Source organism: Falco cherrug, chromosome 19 (genome assembly GCF_023634085.1).
Source record: "Falco cherrug isolate bFalChe1 chromosome 19, bFalChe1.pri, whole genome shotgun sequence".
Lineage (NCBI taxonomy): Eukaryota > Metazoa > Chordata > Aves > Falconiformes > Falconidae > Falco > Falco cherrug.
In genome coordinates, this window is record NC_073715.1 from 4496993 (window position 1) to 4509532 (window position 12540).

Sequence of the window (12540 nt, forward strand, 5' to 3'; positions counted from 1 at the left end):
GGCAGGTCACCGTCGCTGAGCTGGCGACCAGCAGCGGGCACTGGAAAGTCACACTGGGTAGATGGTCCAGCGGTATGGGGCCAGTAATTGCTAAAGGAGCCCATGGCTGGGCCAGGCCACCCTTGGGTGGCGAGGGCTTCACAGGGGGGCTGAGAGCCCCAGCTAAAGGACTTGCTGGGTTTCACACCCAGGTTGCTGCGTGGGGCTCTGTAAGGGTTTATTTGAGGCCACTCTGGCCCTGAGGTCTATGAACAAAGTTGCAGATACATTAGAAAAAAAAAAAAATTTATTAAGCCAAATACCAAGTTTTACATGTTTCAGTAACTTGACATTTAATATGTTGTTGCCCTGGTTATGTCACACATCGAGTGTCTTGTTGCAGTGCATTATCTTCCATTTTTTCATAGCAAATGGCAGGGTGTGGGCAAGAGGAAGCCCTGGGGCAGATCGGGGATCGGGGGTCGTGCGGTGCGAGGCCGCCTTTGCGTTCACCGGCCGGCGTTGGGGCTGCGCGGCTTCACTGTGCACGCGTGCCCGGGAGGGTGACACAGCCTTCGCCCTGGAGGGCTTACAGTCGGAGCAGCTCTACGAGTTGTGAATCTGTAAGTAGCAACTGAGAAGAGCCATGAGTTGCTGCCCTGGACAGGTCCGAGGGGACTGGCCTCCTCCCCAGCTGCGGCACAAAGTATTTCTGTGTAAGGGACAGGTTCAGCTTGTTCTGCCAAGGCTGGTATCCCCTGGTAGGGAGGAGGAGCATCTCTGTGCACAAGGAGCCCTGAGGCATTTAGTGATTTACCCCTCACAGGACCCCTGTAAATAGCAGCGCTGTCCCCAGCCAGTCCCACGATAACCGAGGGTCCGTGTCAGCCCCGGCTTCTCCCGCAGCCCAGGACATCCTGCTCCCCTCCCACTGCTCGGTGCTGCAAGCATCCTGTCCCGAGATTTGCTTATGCTTTGCTTTTTCAAAAATGTGTTTCTTGAGCAGCTCAAGGCCACTGGTAGATTTATGGGCTCCCAGTGACTGTCGCTCTTTCACCTTCCCCCGCTGAAGGCTTGACCTGCAGCACATGACTTAGCAGAATCCAGACAACGATGAACTTTCTCCGGATGCTCCAGTTTCTTACACCGCCACAAGTCCAGCCCGTGCTCCGGCTCCGAGGGTTTCTGCACACCTACGTGTTCCCACGGGGCACGCTTCAGCATGACTTTGATTGAAAGAGAGTGGGCGTGAAGGGCTGCCGGAGGCTGCCGACGTTTAGAAACACAACCAGTGTCCTTAGAAACCCACCAGGAGATGCTCTAAAGGAGGCTGGGATTGATGGGATGGGTCTCCCGCCGCAAAACACAAGCTGGGAACCCCACCTCTGTTGCCACCGGTCACGTTTGGAAGCAGCCGTGCCCAGTCAAACCCAGTTTTCACCAACGCTCATTTACCACTGGGTTTGCAAAATTGCTCTCAATGAGTCGCTAATTTCGAATCGATCCTCCCCTCCCTAAAGCTCAGGTGTGTGTCATGCCTCTCGGGCTCACGTTGCCTTCATTTCACTAAAATCAGGCTTCCAGCCGTTTGCCAGGCACGGGGAGGAGCGGTTTGTGTTCCAAAGGGATGGATTTCCCCTCTCCTGCTCGGGGTGGCATCGCAGCAGAGGGGCAGCATTTGCCGGGCACCTCTGCAGCGACGGGGCTTGTGTGTGACAGTCAGGGGGTGCAGAAAATCCTGTCCAGGGAAAGATTTGCATGCCCCCAGCCCCACAGCTCAGGGGTGGTAGGGGGGTTGGGTCCCAGGGGCCAGGTTTGTGTTCAGACCTCCAAGCAACGCGCTTTATTACTGCAAGCGTTTCTCTTGGAAAACAGGAAATATCTCTTTCTCTTATTCTTTCTTTAGCTAAATAGATCCGCTACGGCAGGACATCAGAGGCAAGGTGCCTGTAGCTCCCCACACCGCCTCGTTTCACGTTTGGCACCCAGCCCTGCCTTCAGAGCACAGGAGGTGGCCCGCCGAGAAGTCTTGTTTAAAAGCAAAGTGTCTGCTCATCACCAGGAAAAACAATCTCACTGACCTCAGTGAGCGCAGGGAGCTGCCCCTGCCCCACAACCACTCGCCAGTGATGAGTGGGAGAGTCCGATCCCCCTTAGTTGGGAGGGTTGTTGTCCTTTGCGATGACTATGGAGTGCTGTGTGGTGGAGGAGGAATTGCCTGCGCCCTTCTGGCTGCCTTGGTCTTTGGGGATGTACTTGACCACGGCGGAGATGAGCTTGCTGCGGAAGTTTTTGCTCAAGAAGTTGTAGAGGATTGGGTTAATCACGCAGTGGAGCAGGGTGAAGCAGTCTATGATGTCGTAGAAGAAGTAGAGGAAGTGGGCAAAGGTGCAGTGGAGGATGATGTGATTGCCGTCGAGGGTGAGCAGGGTGAGCATGATGTGGAAGGGCAGCCAGCTGATGAGGAACACGATGATATAGGCGTAGATGAGCAGACAGTGCTTCTTGCTCTCTGGCTTGGCGCTCTTGATGAACATGGCTGTCAGGATGTTGAAAACAGTGATGATGGGGAAGGGGATGAGGAAGCCAATGGTGGTGGTGGCCAAGCTAACTGCCAGCGCCCACTCGTCATAGGTCTCGAAGGGGGCCATGAAGATGCAGATGGGCTCTCCGGTATTGACCAGCTGCATGTGAGCAACCTCCAGGAATGGGATCGCTGCTGCCAAGACCCAGCTGCAGGCGCAGATGATGCGGCGTGCGCGGTGCTGGTGCTTACGCCAGAAGAGGGAGGAGCTGGTCAGAGACACGTAGCGATCCACGCTCAGGCAGGTGAGGAAGAAGATGCTGGCATACATGTTGGCAAAGTAGAAGTAGTGCGTGAAGCGGCAGAGGAAGCTGCCCCAGAGCCAGGTGTAATCCAGCATCACCTCCAGCATCCAGATGGGCAGCGAGAGCAGCACTCCGAGGTCAGCAATGGCCATGTTGATGATGTAGAGGTTGACCAAGCTCTTGTTGCCCCGTGTCTGCCAGTTGACCCAGATAACAAGGAGGTTCTCCACCAAGCCCACCACAAAGATGACCAGGTAAAGAATGAAGAGGACCACCCTCTTGACATTCTCATCCAGGCTGAACTCGCAGAAGGTGTAGGTGTAGTTCAGGAGGTGGAACAGCTCGGTCCAGTTGTGGTAGTCCCTGTACTCGTTCAGGAGAGTGTGCGTCTCGATGAGGGCAGTGGTCACCTCAGCCATCCTGGTAGCTGCAAGGAAAGGGAAAGCACTGAGCCCTCGCAGGAGGCTCTGAAAATACCCCAATGCATATTTTTTTAATCCAGTTTTTACTTCTATGGTGACTTCTTACATCAACCCTCAAAAGGTGCCGTATCCCCATCAGGTAATAACCTGACGTCCCAGACAACATGCAAGCCACAAACACCAGCCGCCCGTGCACCCACACGTGCTCCCAGGTGGTGGCTGTCCCCTGTCCCCCAGCCAGGGCCAGGGCCAGGCAGTGCTGGGGACCAACGGAGGGGAGGGACGAAGGACAAGTGAGATGCCTGCAGCAACGTCGGTCACTGCAGGAACGGAGCTGACAACCCAGGAGTGCAGCAACGTTCAGGGGGGAGCTGCCCCCATCAAAGCTCGTGCTCCGGAGCTCAGGTCCTGCTGCCACCGAGCCTGTGGGACCCCTGACCCCCAGCAAATGGCTGCGAGGTGGCCGGGGCATGGGCAGGCACCGGACCATTAAATGCGCCGGTGACCATGGCTGCTGGACCCAGCACTAGCAGGGAAGCCCTCGTCCCCCACCTGAGCCCTTGCTGTGCAGTCGCTTCATAAACCCAGCCCTTGCTCTGCCGGTCTCACAGCTGCGTTTCTGGGAGCCGTCGGGACTTCCAGGTAGGTGACAAAATTATAAACTTAGGGGAAATGCAGTTGACCTTAACATCCTTTTATTGCCCCAAGGGTAAGAGCTCTGATGCCAGCACAGCTGCATCCGCACGGTGAAGACACCGTGGAGCCCATCCAGCCTCGTGCTGCTAGAAGAGCTCATAAGACCAGCCGTTCCCCTGGGAGAGCCGGAGGAGCGTGCCATGTCGCTGGGGCGTTCCGTGGCACTCGGTGCCCAGCGAGCCGGGGATCCCCCAGAAGAGCATCAGCCCTGTGGCAAACGGCACCCACCCACCCGCTCCTGAAACCAAGGAGGAGAGGAGAGCGAGCCCCCCGGGGCTGGAGACCCCTGTCCCCATGGCTGCTCAGCCTCCCACCCTCACCAGGCTGCGGGTCCTGAGAGAGGCGGGTGGGAGAGGGGGCAGACGGGTGCGGGCAGGGGGGGAGAGGCGGTGGCTCACCGGCGGCAGAGCTGAAGGGCTGCGCAGAAGGGCTGCTCGGGGAGCGTGGCGATCCTCTCAGCTCGGCAGCTCACGTGCCTCTGGCAGAGCCAAGCCGCGGCGGCGCGGAGCTCAGGGTGGGCTTGTTGGCTGCTTCCCGGCAGGAAATGACCGTCGTGGTCCGACATCCTGAGACAGCCCAGTGTGGGTGACATTTGACTTGATTTCCAGCCCCGGGGCTCAGCTCCCGTTTGATTTTGCTGCAGGGCTGGGGATGAGCGCGGGGAGGCCCCGGGCAGGTGTTCATGTGGAAGCTGCAGGTGCCTGGGGATGGAGCAGGGCTCCCTGAGGCTCCCTGGGCCACTCTCCTCCACCGTCACCCCCGCTGGACCTGGCTGCCGTGGCCCCGTGGTCTCCGTGGCTGGATCCCACGCAGGTCCCATTCTGACTGTGGGCAGGAGGGGAAAATACATCCTCAGGGATGGACCCAGCTGGGCCAGGTCTTCCCGCGGCCATGGAGTCCCAAGGCGTTAGGATGGGTGAAGGCGAACGTGCTGCCAACTGTCCCTGATGCTCACGCGATACCGGGGCGAGCTCAGGGTTTGTTTTTGGGGGAAAAGGGCTGAAAGTGGAGCATCTCTGCCAGGTCAGCACGGCCCATCGCTCCCAGCTGTCTTAGGACCTGATGGTAGATGGCTATCGCCACAGAAACACTTCTGGCCCGGCAGCAATTAATCATCGAGCCATGATTGCCTGGCGGTTTTACAGGGGAAGGGAGGGGGCTTGAGCCTTGCCCTGGCACTGGGGAGGGGGCTGATAGGCAGAAAATTTTGCAACAAGCTGCAAGTCCTGCAAAACAATTGCAGGAAATCTCCTTTTCGAGTGCAGACAAGACTTTGTGATCAACAATCGGCTCGGAAGGAAGGCACGGCCGGAGCGGGGAAGCACGAGGGCACTGATAAGTCGGGTCTCACAACAACAAGCCCGGCGCCGATGACCCAGAGCGCAGGTACCCAGCCCCAGCAGGACCAAGGCCCTGGGTTGCAAACAGGAACTCGGTGGCTTTGTGCTCGCCCTGAGCACCACGGGGCACGTTTCACCTCGGCCGGGGGCTGGGGGCCGTGGGGGGCTGCGAGGGGCTGCTCTGCCGCCCGATGTGCTGGAGGGGCTTTGCCTCCCTGGGAGGCAGGGATGCTGTACTGCTTCTGCTTAACAGGTCAGGAAATTTCCATGCCAAACTCTCCGATCGAGAGCAACCTGGGTGCCGTGGGGGTGTGAGTGGGGGGCTGCTGATCCCGGCGGGGGCAGCGAGGTCCGGGAGCCAGTTGTATTTCCAAGCTGTGGGGAGCGGAACAGGCAGCTCAGCCCATCTCCCCGTCCCTGCCACAATTCTCAGGGACCCCCAAGGCTATTGGCACCCAAATGTGTGCCCAGGAGCCCCCGGCCTCCCTAAGGGTCTGGTTCTCCCCTTTGTCTGGAGATAAGTGGGAAAAGGCCGTTTCCTCTGCAGAAAGTGACCGCTTCAATCCGAGCGGGTCCTTTGGAGCCCAGCGGATCAGGGCTCGGGCGGATGGTGCGCAGGAAGGCGCAGAGGGGGGGCTGGTAATGGCCCTGCTGAGCCTGGCCGGTTCCTGCTCCACCTGCCAGCACTTCACTGTGGGGTGCGATACGGGCATCGGGTCCCCCCCAGCCGCTGCCAGCCCCCTGGGGAGTGGGGGGCAGCACAGACCCAGAGCAAGGTGGGCTGCAGGCAGTGGCAGCGCCAGGGATCTGCCATCCTCCTGCCCTTCCCTCCCTGGGCAGCCGGGGATGCTGCTGGAGGGATGCAGGCACAAGGGTCCCAGGGCAGTTGCAGCCAAGGCCGCAGTGCACGTGAAAGCCTGGCACCTTGGGGACACGCGGGCCTGAAACGTGACATGTGGGGACTGCTGGGGACGTCTTACTGGTTTAGTAAGCCGAGCAAAGCGTTTAGGAAAGCTTTCTTGGCTGGGGAAACAGCTCAGCGAGTTGTAACACAGCTTGCACAAGAGCCCTACGTGCTGCCTCCCATCCTGCTGCAGCTTCTTGTCCCCCTGCCCTCGGTCACAGCCCGGGGGGGGGCCTTGGGCTCACGTGGGCTCAGTCCCGCACGCACAGGAGTAGCACGGCGTGGGTGGGAGCGGGGCTGCTGCTAAAGCTGCTCTTGTCCTGAAGGCAAGTGCATAGTCTTCAGGGACCTAACCCCCAGCTAGTCACCACTAATCAGCCCTTAATTAGAAGTATGAAGGATGTGTGAGTCACCGGCCACACGCCAGGCTCCCCGTGCTGTGCTGGCAGTGTTATGGGTAACGGTGGCACCTTTTCCAGCCCATCCTCTGGCAGCTGAGCTGCATCCCCAGCCACGCTGCGAGTTTGTCCCTACCGGGGCAGCTTCCTCCGTGCCGGACCTGACCACCTGCTACCAGAGCAGACCAGGGACAACGGGCCGCGTGGTTGCGGGTGTTGTGCCGGGAAGGGAGCACCGGCTGCCAGGGCTGAGCCCGAGGTCACCCATGGGGGAGCTGGGAGGCTACGGTGGCACTGAAGGACCCCAGAGCAGCAAGAGAGGATGGAGCCGTTCCCAGCCAGCTCTTGGGTTTACCTGTGCAAGGGAGGAGATGGGGAGCTGAGGGACAAAGCCCCTGCAGTCTGACCTGGACAAACACATGGAAAAGCTGGGATATGGCAGAATGGGGAGGTCCCAGAAGAGCTGGAGTGAAGCACAACAGCTTTGGGGATCTTTGCAAGGAGCAATTCTCTCAGTTCTCCCCAGAGAGGGAGCAGTGAGCCTGGAGGATGCCAAGGCTGGTGCTGCAGAAAGCACTAGGTGTGAAGGGGAAAACATCTTTAACCATCTCCCAGGGCAGCAGCATCCCTCCGGCATGAGCCAGCGATAGGGAGCCAGAGCACCGCCGGCACCTGCGACGGTCCCACAGCTGCCATCAGCCATGCCCATGGTGTGGACTGGCCCCTGAATCCAGCTGCAAGGAGAAGCTGGATCCCCCAGTGCCGCCACCACCCCCTCAAAGGGCTGCGGATACGATCCTGTGCCGCAGCTTGGGCATCCCCGGCCGTGCGGCTGCTCTGGGCACAGCCAGCACCCAGGGTCCTGCCACCGGCTAGTGGGGACCCACCAGCACCACATGCCCCGGCAGGGTGATGGCCCGGCGCCGCGGCCAGGCAGCTCTCAGACACCTCCAAGGCTGGGGTTCACCGCGGGCAGCCCCTTGCTTTGCACCAGCTTTATTGAGCACATTAACAGGGGCTGGAGGTGAGCAGGTGCCCGTGTGCACTGTGTCCGCATCCCCAGTCTGGTGGCCACCCTCAGGGGTGCCCAGCCGTCCCCCCGGCCAGGACGGGCAAGAAGAAGCTGATGATGGTGTCGCTGAGCCAGGCTGGGCAGTAGCTGAGCGGCAGGAAGACGAGCCGGGCGTCCCAGCCCGCCGTGTAGCGGCTGCGGGGGAAGCGGGCGAGCAGCGCGTGTGCCATGGCATCGGTGACAGGGGACAGGCAGGAGCTGCTCAGGCGGTGCAGCAGGATGGTCCTCCTGGCATCTGGGTGGGCAAGGCGGGGGGGTCAGCCCAGCCCGGCACACTGGCAGTGCTGGGGTTACCGGGGAGTGCTGGGACCACGCGGGGATGTACTCACAGGTCTCCAGGTAATGGTGGCCGTAGGCTGCCTGGGTTTCTGCCGGGAGCTGCCCCCAGACGTGCTTGAAGCCGTTGACCAGAGTGGTGGGGTTGACTATCTCTGTCCGGAAGGCGCCGGGTTCGATGATGGAGACCTGCACCCCGAAGGGTCGCATCTCACGCCTGGGTGGGGAGGGACCGTCAGCCCCACGGAGGGAGCCACCACCCCAAGCCGGGCAGGGGCTTTGGGGGCACCGAGCTATGCAGGGTGAGGGGGAACTGTGACCCCCCCTGCCATCCCTTGGGTGGGCGTGGGAGAGCCCTCTCCTTGCTCAAGAGTTTCCCAGAACTTTCTCTCTGATTGCAGAGCTGTTGCTCCGGCTGTGCCACCATTTCCCAACCCGGGGGTGACAGTGTTGGTGTTTCACAAGCCCCCATCTTGCCTCGCTGCTGCTTTGCTCGGTGGGGAAGGACGTAACTGGGTGCAACATAAAACCTTACATGGGGAAGGTGGGGCAGAGGCACCCGGCACGCCTACACCTGCCAGCACACACCCAGCCGCTGGACAAGCCCCGGCACAGGGGCACACCAGGGGCCACCGAACACCACCACCATCATACCGGAGACTGTCGGAGAAGGCCTCCACACCAAACTTGGAGATGCAGTACCCCCCACCGAAACAGGAGATACGGCCCAGGATGCTGGCCACGTTGACCACCCGGCCCCGCGCCCGCCGCACCAGGGGCAGGAGGCTCAGCGTCACCTCGATGAGGCCAACCAGGTTGACATCCAGCACCCTGACGAAGTCGTCCTTGGTCAGCCACTCATTCGGGGCAGTAGGGTTGCTGATGCCTGCGTTGTTCACCAGCCCCCAGAGCCCTGGGGAGAGGGGACGGGTTGAGCCGAGGCTGCTGCCCTGCCCACGGTCCCGTGCCAGCCCCGGCTGTGCCGGCACGGGTCGGTGAGGTAGCAGGAGGGCTGGCAGGGGTGACGATGGGGGTGGCCGCCCCGTCCTACCTTGGTCACCCACACGCTCCCGGACCCAGGCGGCGGCGGTGGCGATGCTCTGGCTGGAGGTGACGTCCAGCAGGAGGGTCTGCAGGCGCGGCGAGGTGGCCGCCCGCAGCCGCGCAGCCCCGGCCTCGGTCAGGCAGGCGGCCAGCACCCGCAGCCCACGCGCGTCCAGCTGCTGGGCCAGCAGGTGCCCGAAGCCGCTGTCGCAGCCCGTGATCAGCACGTACTTCTCGGAGAGCCCCGGCACCATCTGCCGCTCCCGGTGCCATCGCCGCAGCAGGAACAGCCCCACCAGCACCGCTGCCAGGTACAGCCACATCCTCGCGCACCAGCACTGGCTCAGGGACAGCCTTCTCACAGCCCGCGTTTGTGCTGTATATATAGAGGCCGGTGAGGATGCCCGGCCCCAGCTGGCGCGTTGGGCAGTGCTGGTGGGAGAGCCGGGTGCCAGTGGTGCTCTGGTGCACGCCGGAGCGTGGGCAGGATTGCAGCAGCAGCTGGAGAAAGTTTTGCGTCTCGCAGCTGTAATCCATGGCTTCATGTCGCACAGATCCGCGAGCCTGGAGCTCTGGTGTGGCCTCTGATGGCTGTTTGTGCCGGCAGGGTGGATCCAGCTGCCCCACGGAGCCGGGCTTGGCTGACCTCCAAACACCGACGGCAGCACCCGGTTGCCGAGTTCTCCCTTTGCTGGCTGCGCTGTGCTCGCCTGGCTTCGGTCTGGGTGGGGGTGGTGGCTTTGTCCCCTCACCCCAGGATGGGCCCTGCGTGAGGAGGTGGCAAAGCTGCTGGGGTGACCCAGGACAGAAGGGGTGTCCCCAGCCCCACCATGCCCAGGCACCGTTTGCTGGAGCAGGGCAGCCGTTGCTGACCGGGTGCTGCGGGTCCGCAGAGCCGCGCACAGAGGCAGGGGCTGCTCGGGATGTCCGAGGGGCAACGAGGAGGAGGAGGAGGAGCAGGACTCGACCAGAGGCTGGCCAGCCCTGCCCAGGGGGAAACCTGCCCAGGATTGTGCTGGGCTGCTTTTTATTCGTGTGTGTTAACTTCTGGAGCACTGGCTTGGGTGAGTGCAGCTCTCACACTCCAGTGAGGGCTAGACCCTGCACGGAGCAGGCGCTTGGGGGAACAGCCAGAGACCCTGGGAGCTCCCATGGCATGTCACGGCACAGCACAGCGTGGCATGGCACAGCCAGCAGCAGCACCGGTGATGTCAGAAGAGCAGGGACACAGCCCCGGTGCCGCAGCCCCTGCCAAGGCTGAAACGAAGCCAGCCAGGTGGGGAGGAGGAATTGTCTTTATTCAGAAGCAAACGGCTCTGCTAGCAGAGGACAGCGGGCTGTGAGGTGTACACTGAGTTCGAAATTCAGGAAACTATCGGCACAGTCTCGGCTGCGGCGGTGCTGGGTCCCATCCTGCGCTGCCGGCCCCGGCTGCCGCTGCCTGTCGGCTGCCTGCCCCGCATCCCTGCCTCAGGCATCCCGGGCAGGCCTGGGGTAGGACCAGGTGAGGACAACGTCGGTGAGGGCGGAGGGCAGGTAGCTGAGGGGGATGTAGAGCAGCTTAGCGTCCCAGCCTGCCGAGTAGCGGGTGCGAGGGTGGCAGCTGGTCAGCGCGTGCTCCATGCAGTCCGTGACCAGCCTCAGGTTGGAGCTGTATTTCTTCTGTATGTTCCTGAGCGCTACTGAAACTGCAGAGGCAGAAAGCGCTGCTCAGCCTGCCGGGCTCGGACCCTTGAGCCAAGCGCAGCTGAAGGGCTCAGGGGCACGACAGGGCGGTGGGACACCCCGTGGCCCCAGGGATGTGCCTTGTGTCAGGAGAGAAACAGCATCGCTTCACCTTTAGGTGAGGTACTTACACTTCTTCAAGTAATTCTCCCCATAACTCGCTTTCATTTCCTCTGGGAGCTTCTCCCAGGTAGAAATAAAACTCTTCTCCAGGTTCTCGACGTTGGTGATCATCGTCTTGAAGTAGCCTGGCTCAATTATGCTGACCTTCACCCCGAAGTTGTGCATCTCAAGCCTGGAAGGGATCACGCCCCATGGGACGTGGGACCAGCACCCGGGCGCATCTGCCACCCGCCGGCATGGGCTGTGGTGGGCACCGGCTCTGGCGCAGGACGCACGGCAGCCTCATGCCAGAGGTCCGGCGGGGGGAGCCCGACCACCCCAGCAGACCCCCTGCCAGCCCCAGCATGTGTCCAAGGTGGTGCGTGAGCAAACATCTGCTGAGTCTGGATGGGATGGGGCCAAAGCAAACCTCAGCACCGCGGGGCCATTGCCCGCAGGATCCGGCATGGGGGCGATGGCCGATGGGGGTGGCTCAGCGCCGGGGCGGGCAGCGCCAGCTGGTGTGGCCACAGCCTCCCTGCCACTGGGAAGCCATTGGGCGGGGGAATGAAATCAAAGCTCTGCCCGGTCCTTTGTACTCCTGTACCCTGGGCTGCCTCTGCATGAACTTGGCTGAACGTGGAGCAGAGGCCGCCAGCAGCAGGCAAGGGTCCCTCCCAGCGGGGGATCGCTCCCACGGGACCCAAGGCCCGCAGCTGTGGCACAGGGCGCTCTGCCCCCCACTCTGTGTGTTAAGCATCCCCACAGCCCCTAAAACAAACTCCACCTGCGCTCGTGGTCGCAAGAGGAAGGGGCTGGAGAGATGTAGGCTCTGCTGGCCAGAGCCTGGAAAAGCAAACTGGGAAAGCAGAGCAGGGGACAGCCGTGCCAGACTTACCGGAGACTGTCGGAGAAGGCCTCCACACCAAACTTGGAGATGCAGTACCCCCCACCGAAACAGGAGATACGGCCCAGGATGCTGGCCACGTTGACCACCCGGCCCCGCGCCCGCCGCACCAGGGGCAGGAGGCTCAGCGTCACCTCGATGAGGCCAACCAGGTTGACATCCAGCACCCTGACGAAGTCGTCCTTGGTCAGCCACTCATTCGGGGCAGTAGGGTTGCTGATGCCTGCGTTGTTCACCAGCCCCCAGAGCCCTGGGGAGAGGGGACGGGTTGAGCCGAGGCTGCTGCCCTGCCCACGGTCCTGTGCCAGCCCCGGCTGTGCCGGCACGGGTCGGCGAGGTAGCAGGAGGGCTGGCAGGGGTGACGATGGGGGTGGCCGCCCCGTCCTACCTTGGTCACCCACACGCTCCCGGACCCAGGCGGCGGCGGTGGCGATGCTCTGGCTGGAGGTGACGTCCAGCAGGAGGGTCTGCAGGCGCGGCGAGGTGGCCGCCCGCAGCCGCGCAGCCCCAGTCTCGGTCAGGCAGGCGGCCAGCACCCGCAGCCCACGCGCGTCCAGCTGCTGGGCCAGCAGGTGCCCGAAGCCGCTGTCGCAGCCCGTGATCAGCACGTACTTCTCGGAGAGCCCCGGCACCATCTGCCGCTCCCGGTGCCATCGCCGCAGCAGGAACAGCCCCACCAGCACCGCTGCCAGGTACAGCCACATCCTCGCGCACCAGCACTGGCTCAGGGACAGCCTTCTCACAGCCCGCGTTTGTGCTGTATATATAGAGGCCGGTGAGGATGCCCGGCCCCAGCTGGCGCGTTGGGCAGTGCTGGTGGGAGAGCCGGGTGCCAGTGGTGCTCTG

General features: G+C 62.1%; 3 protein-coding genes across 3 annotated transcripts; all 3 read right to left on the minus strand.

The window, feature by feature from the left end:
- Nucleotides 1-553: 553 nt before the first annotated feature.
- On the minus strand, nt 554-5037 carry GPR182 (G protein-coupled receptor 182). Its single transcript, XM_027800417.2, has 2 exons — nt 4325-5037; nt 554-3235 (listed from the first exon to the last, which is right to left on the minus strand). The coding sequence occupies exon 2, from the start codon at nt 3225-3227 to the stop codon at nt 2133-2135; it is 1095 nt and encodes a 364-aa protein (XP_027656218.1). The 5' UTR covers nt 3228-3235; nt 4325-5037; the 3' UTR covers nt 554-2132.
- Nucleotides 5038-7587: 2550 nt separating this feature from the next.
- LOC106630920 (retinol dehydrogenase 16) lies at nt 7588-10098 on the minus strand. The gene is made up of 4 exons (XM_055696875.1): nt 8968-10098; nt 8571-8829; nt 7970-8133; nt 7588-7875 (listed from the first exon to the last, which is right to left on the minus strand). The coding sequence occupies exons 1-4, from the start codon at nt 9503-9505 to the stop codon at nt 7646-7648; spliced, it is 1191 nt and encodes a 396-aa protein (XP_055552850.1). The 5' UTR covers nt 9506-10098; the 3' UTR covers nt 7588-7645.
- A 139-nt stretch (nt 10099-10237) lies between these two features.
- LOC102055292 (retinol dehydrogenase 16-like) lies at nt 10238-12427 on the minus strand. Its single transcript, XM_055696809.1, has 4 exons — nt 12083-12427; nt 11686-11944; nt 10817-10980; nt 10238-10648 (listed from the first exon to the last, which is right to left on the minus strand). The coding sequence occupies exons 1-4, from the start codon at nt 12396-12398 to the stop codon at nt 10431-10433; spliced, it is 957 nt and encodes a 318-aa protein (XP_055552784.1). The 5' UTR covers nt 12399-12427; the 3' UTR covers nt 10238-10430.
- Between the last annotated feature and the right edge of the window lie 113 nt (nt 12428-12540).

Excerpts from the sequence above, each read along its gene's own strand:
- LOC106630920 (XM_055696875.1), bottom strand. The coding sequence starts at position 9,505 with ATGAAGCCATGGATTACAGCTGCGAGACGCAAAACTTTCTCCAGCTGC. Across the intron at positions 8,830-8,967 it reads GGAGCGTGTGGGTGACCAAG|GGCTCTGGGGGCTGGTGAAC; the intron begins GTAGGACGGGGC and ends CCCTCTCCCCAG. Across the intron at positions 7,876-7,969 it reads CCACCATTACCTGGAGACCT|ATGCCAGGAGGACCATCCTG; the intron begins GTGAGTACATCC and ends TTGCCCACCCAG.
- LOC102055292 (XM_055696809.1), bottom strand. The coding sequence starts at position 12,398 with ATGTGGCTGTACCTGGCAGCGGTGCTGGTGGGGCTGTTCCTGCTGCGG. Across the intron at positions 10,981-11,685 it reads GCCTTCTCCGACAGTCTCCG|GCTTGAGATGCACAACTTCG; the intron begins GTAAGTCTGGCA and ends GATCCCTTCCAG. Across the intron at positions 10,649-10,816 it reads GGAGAATTACTTGAAGAAGT|TTTCAGTAGCGCTCAGGAAC; the intron begins GTAAGTACCTCA and ends CTGCCTCTGCAG.
- GPR182 (XM_027800417.2), bottom strand. The coding sequence starts at position 3,227 with ATGGCTGAGGTGACCACTGCCCTCATCGAGACGCACACTCTCCTGAAC.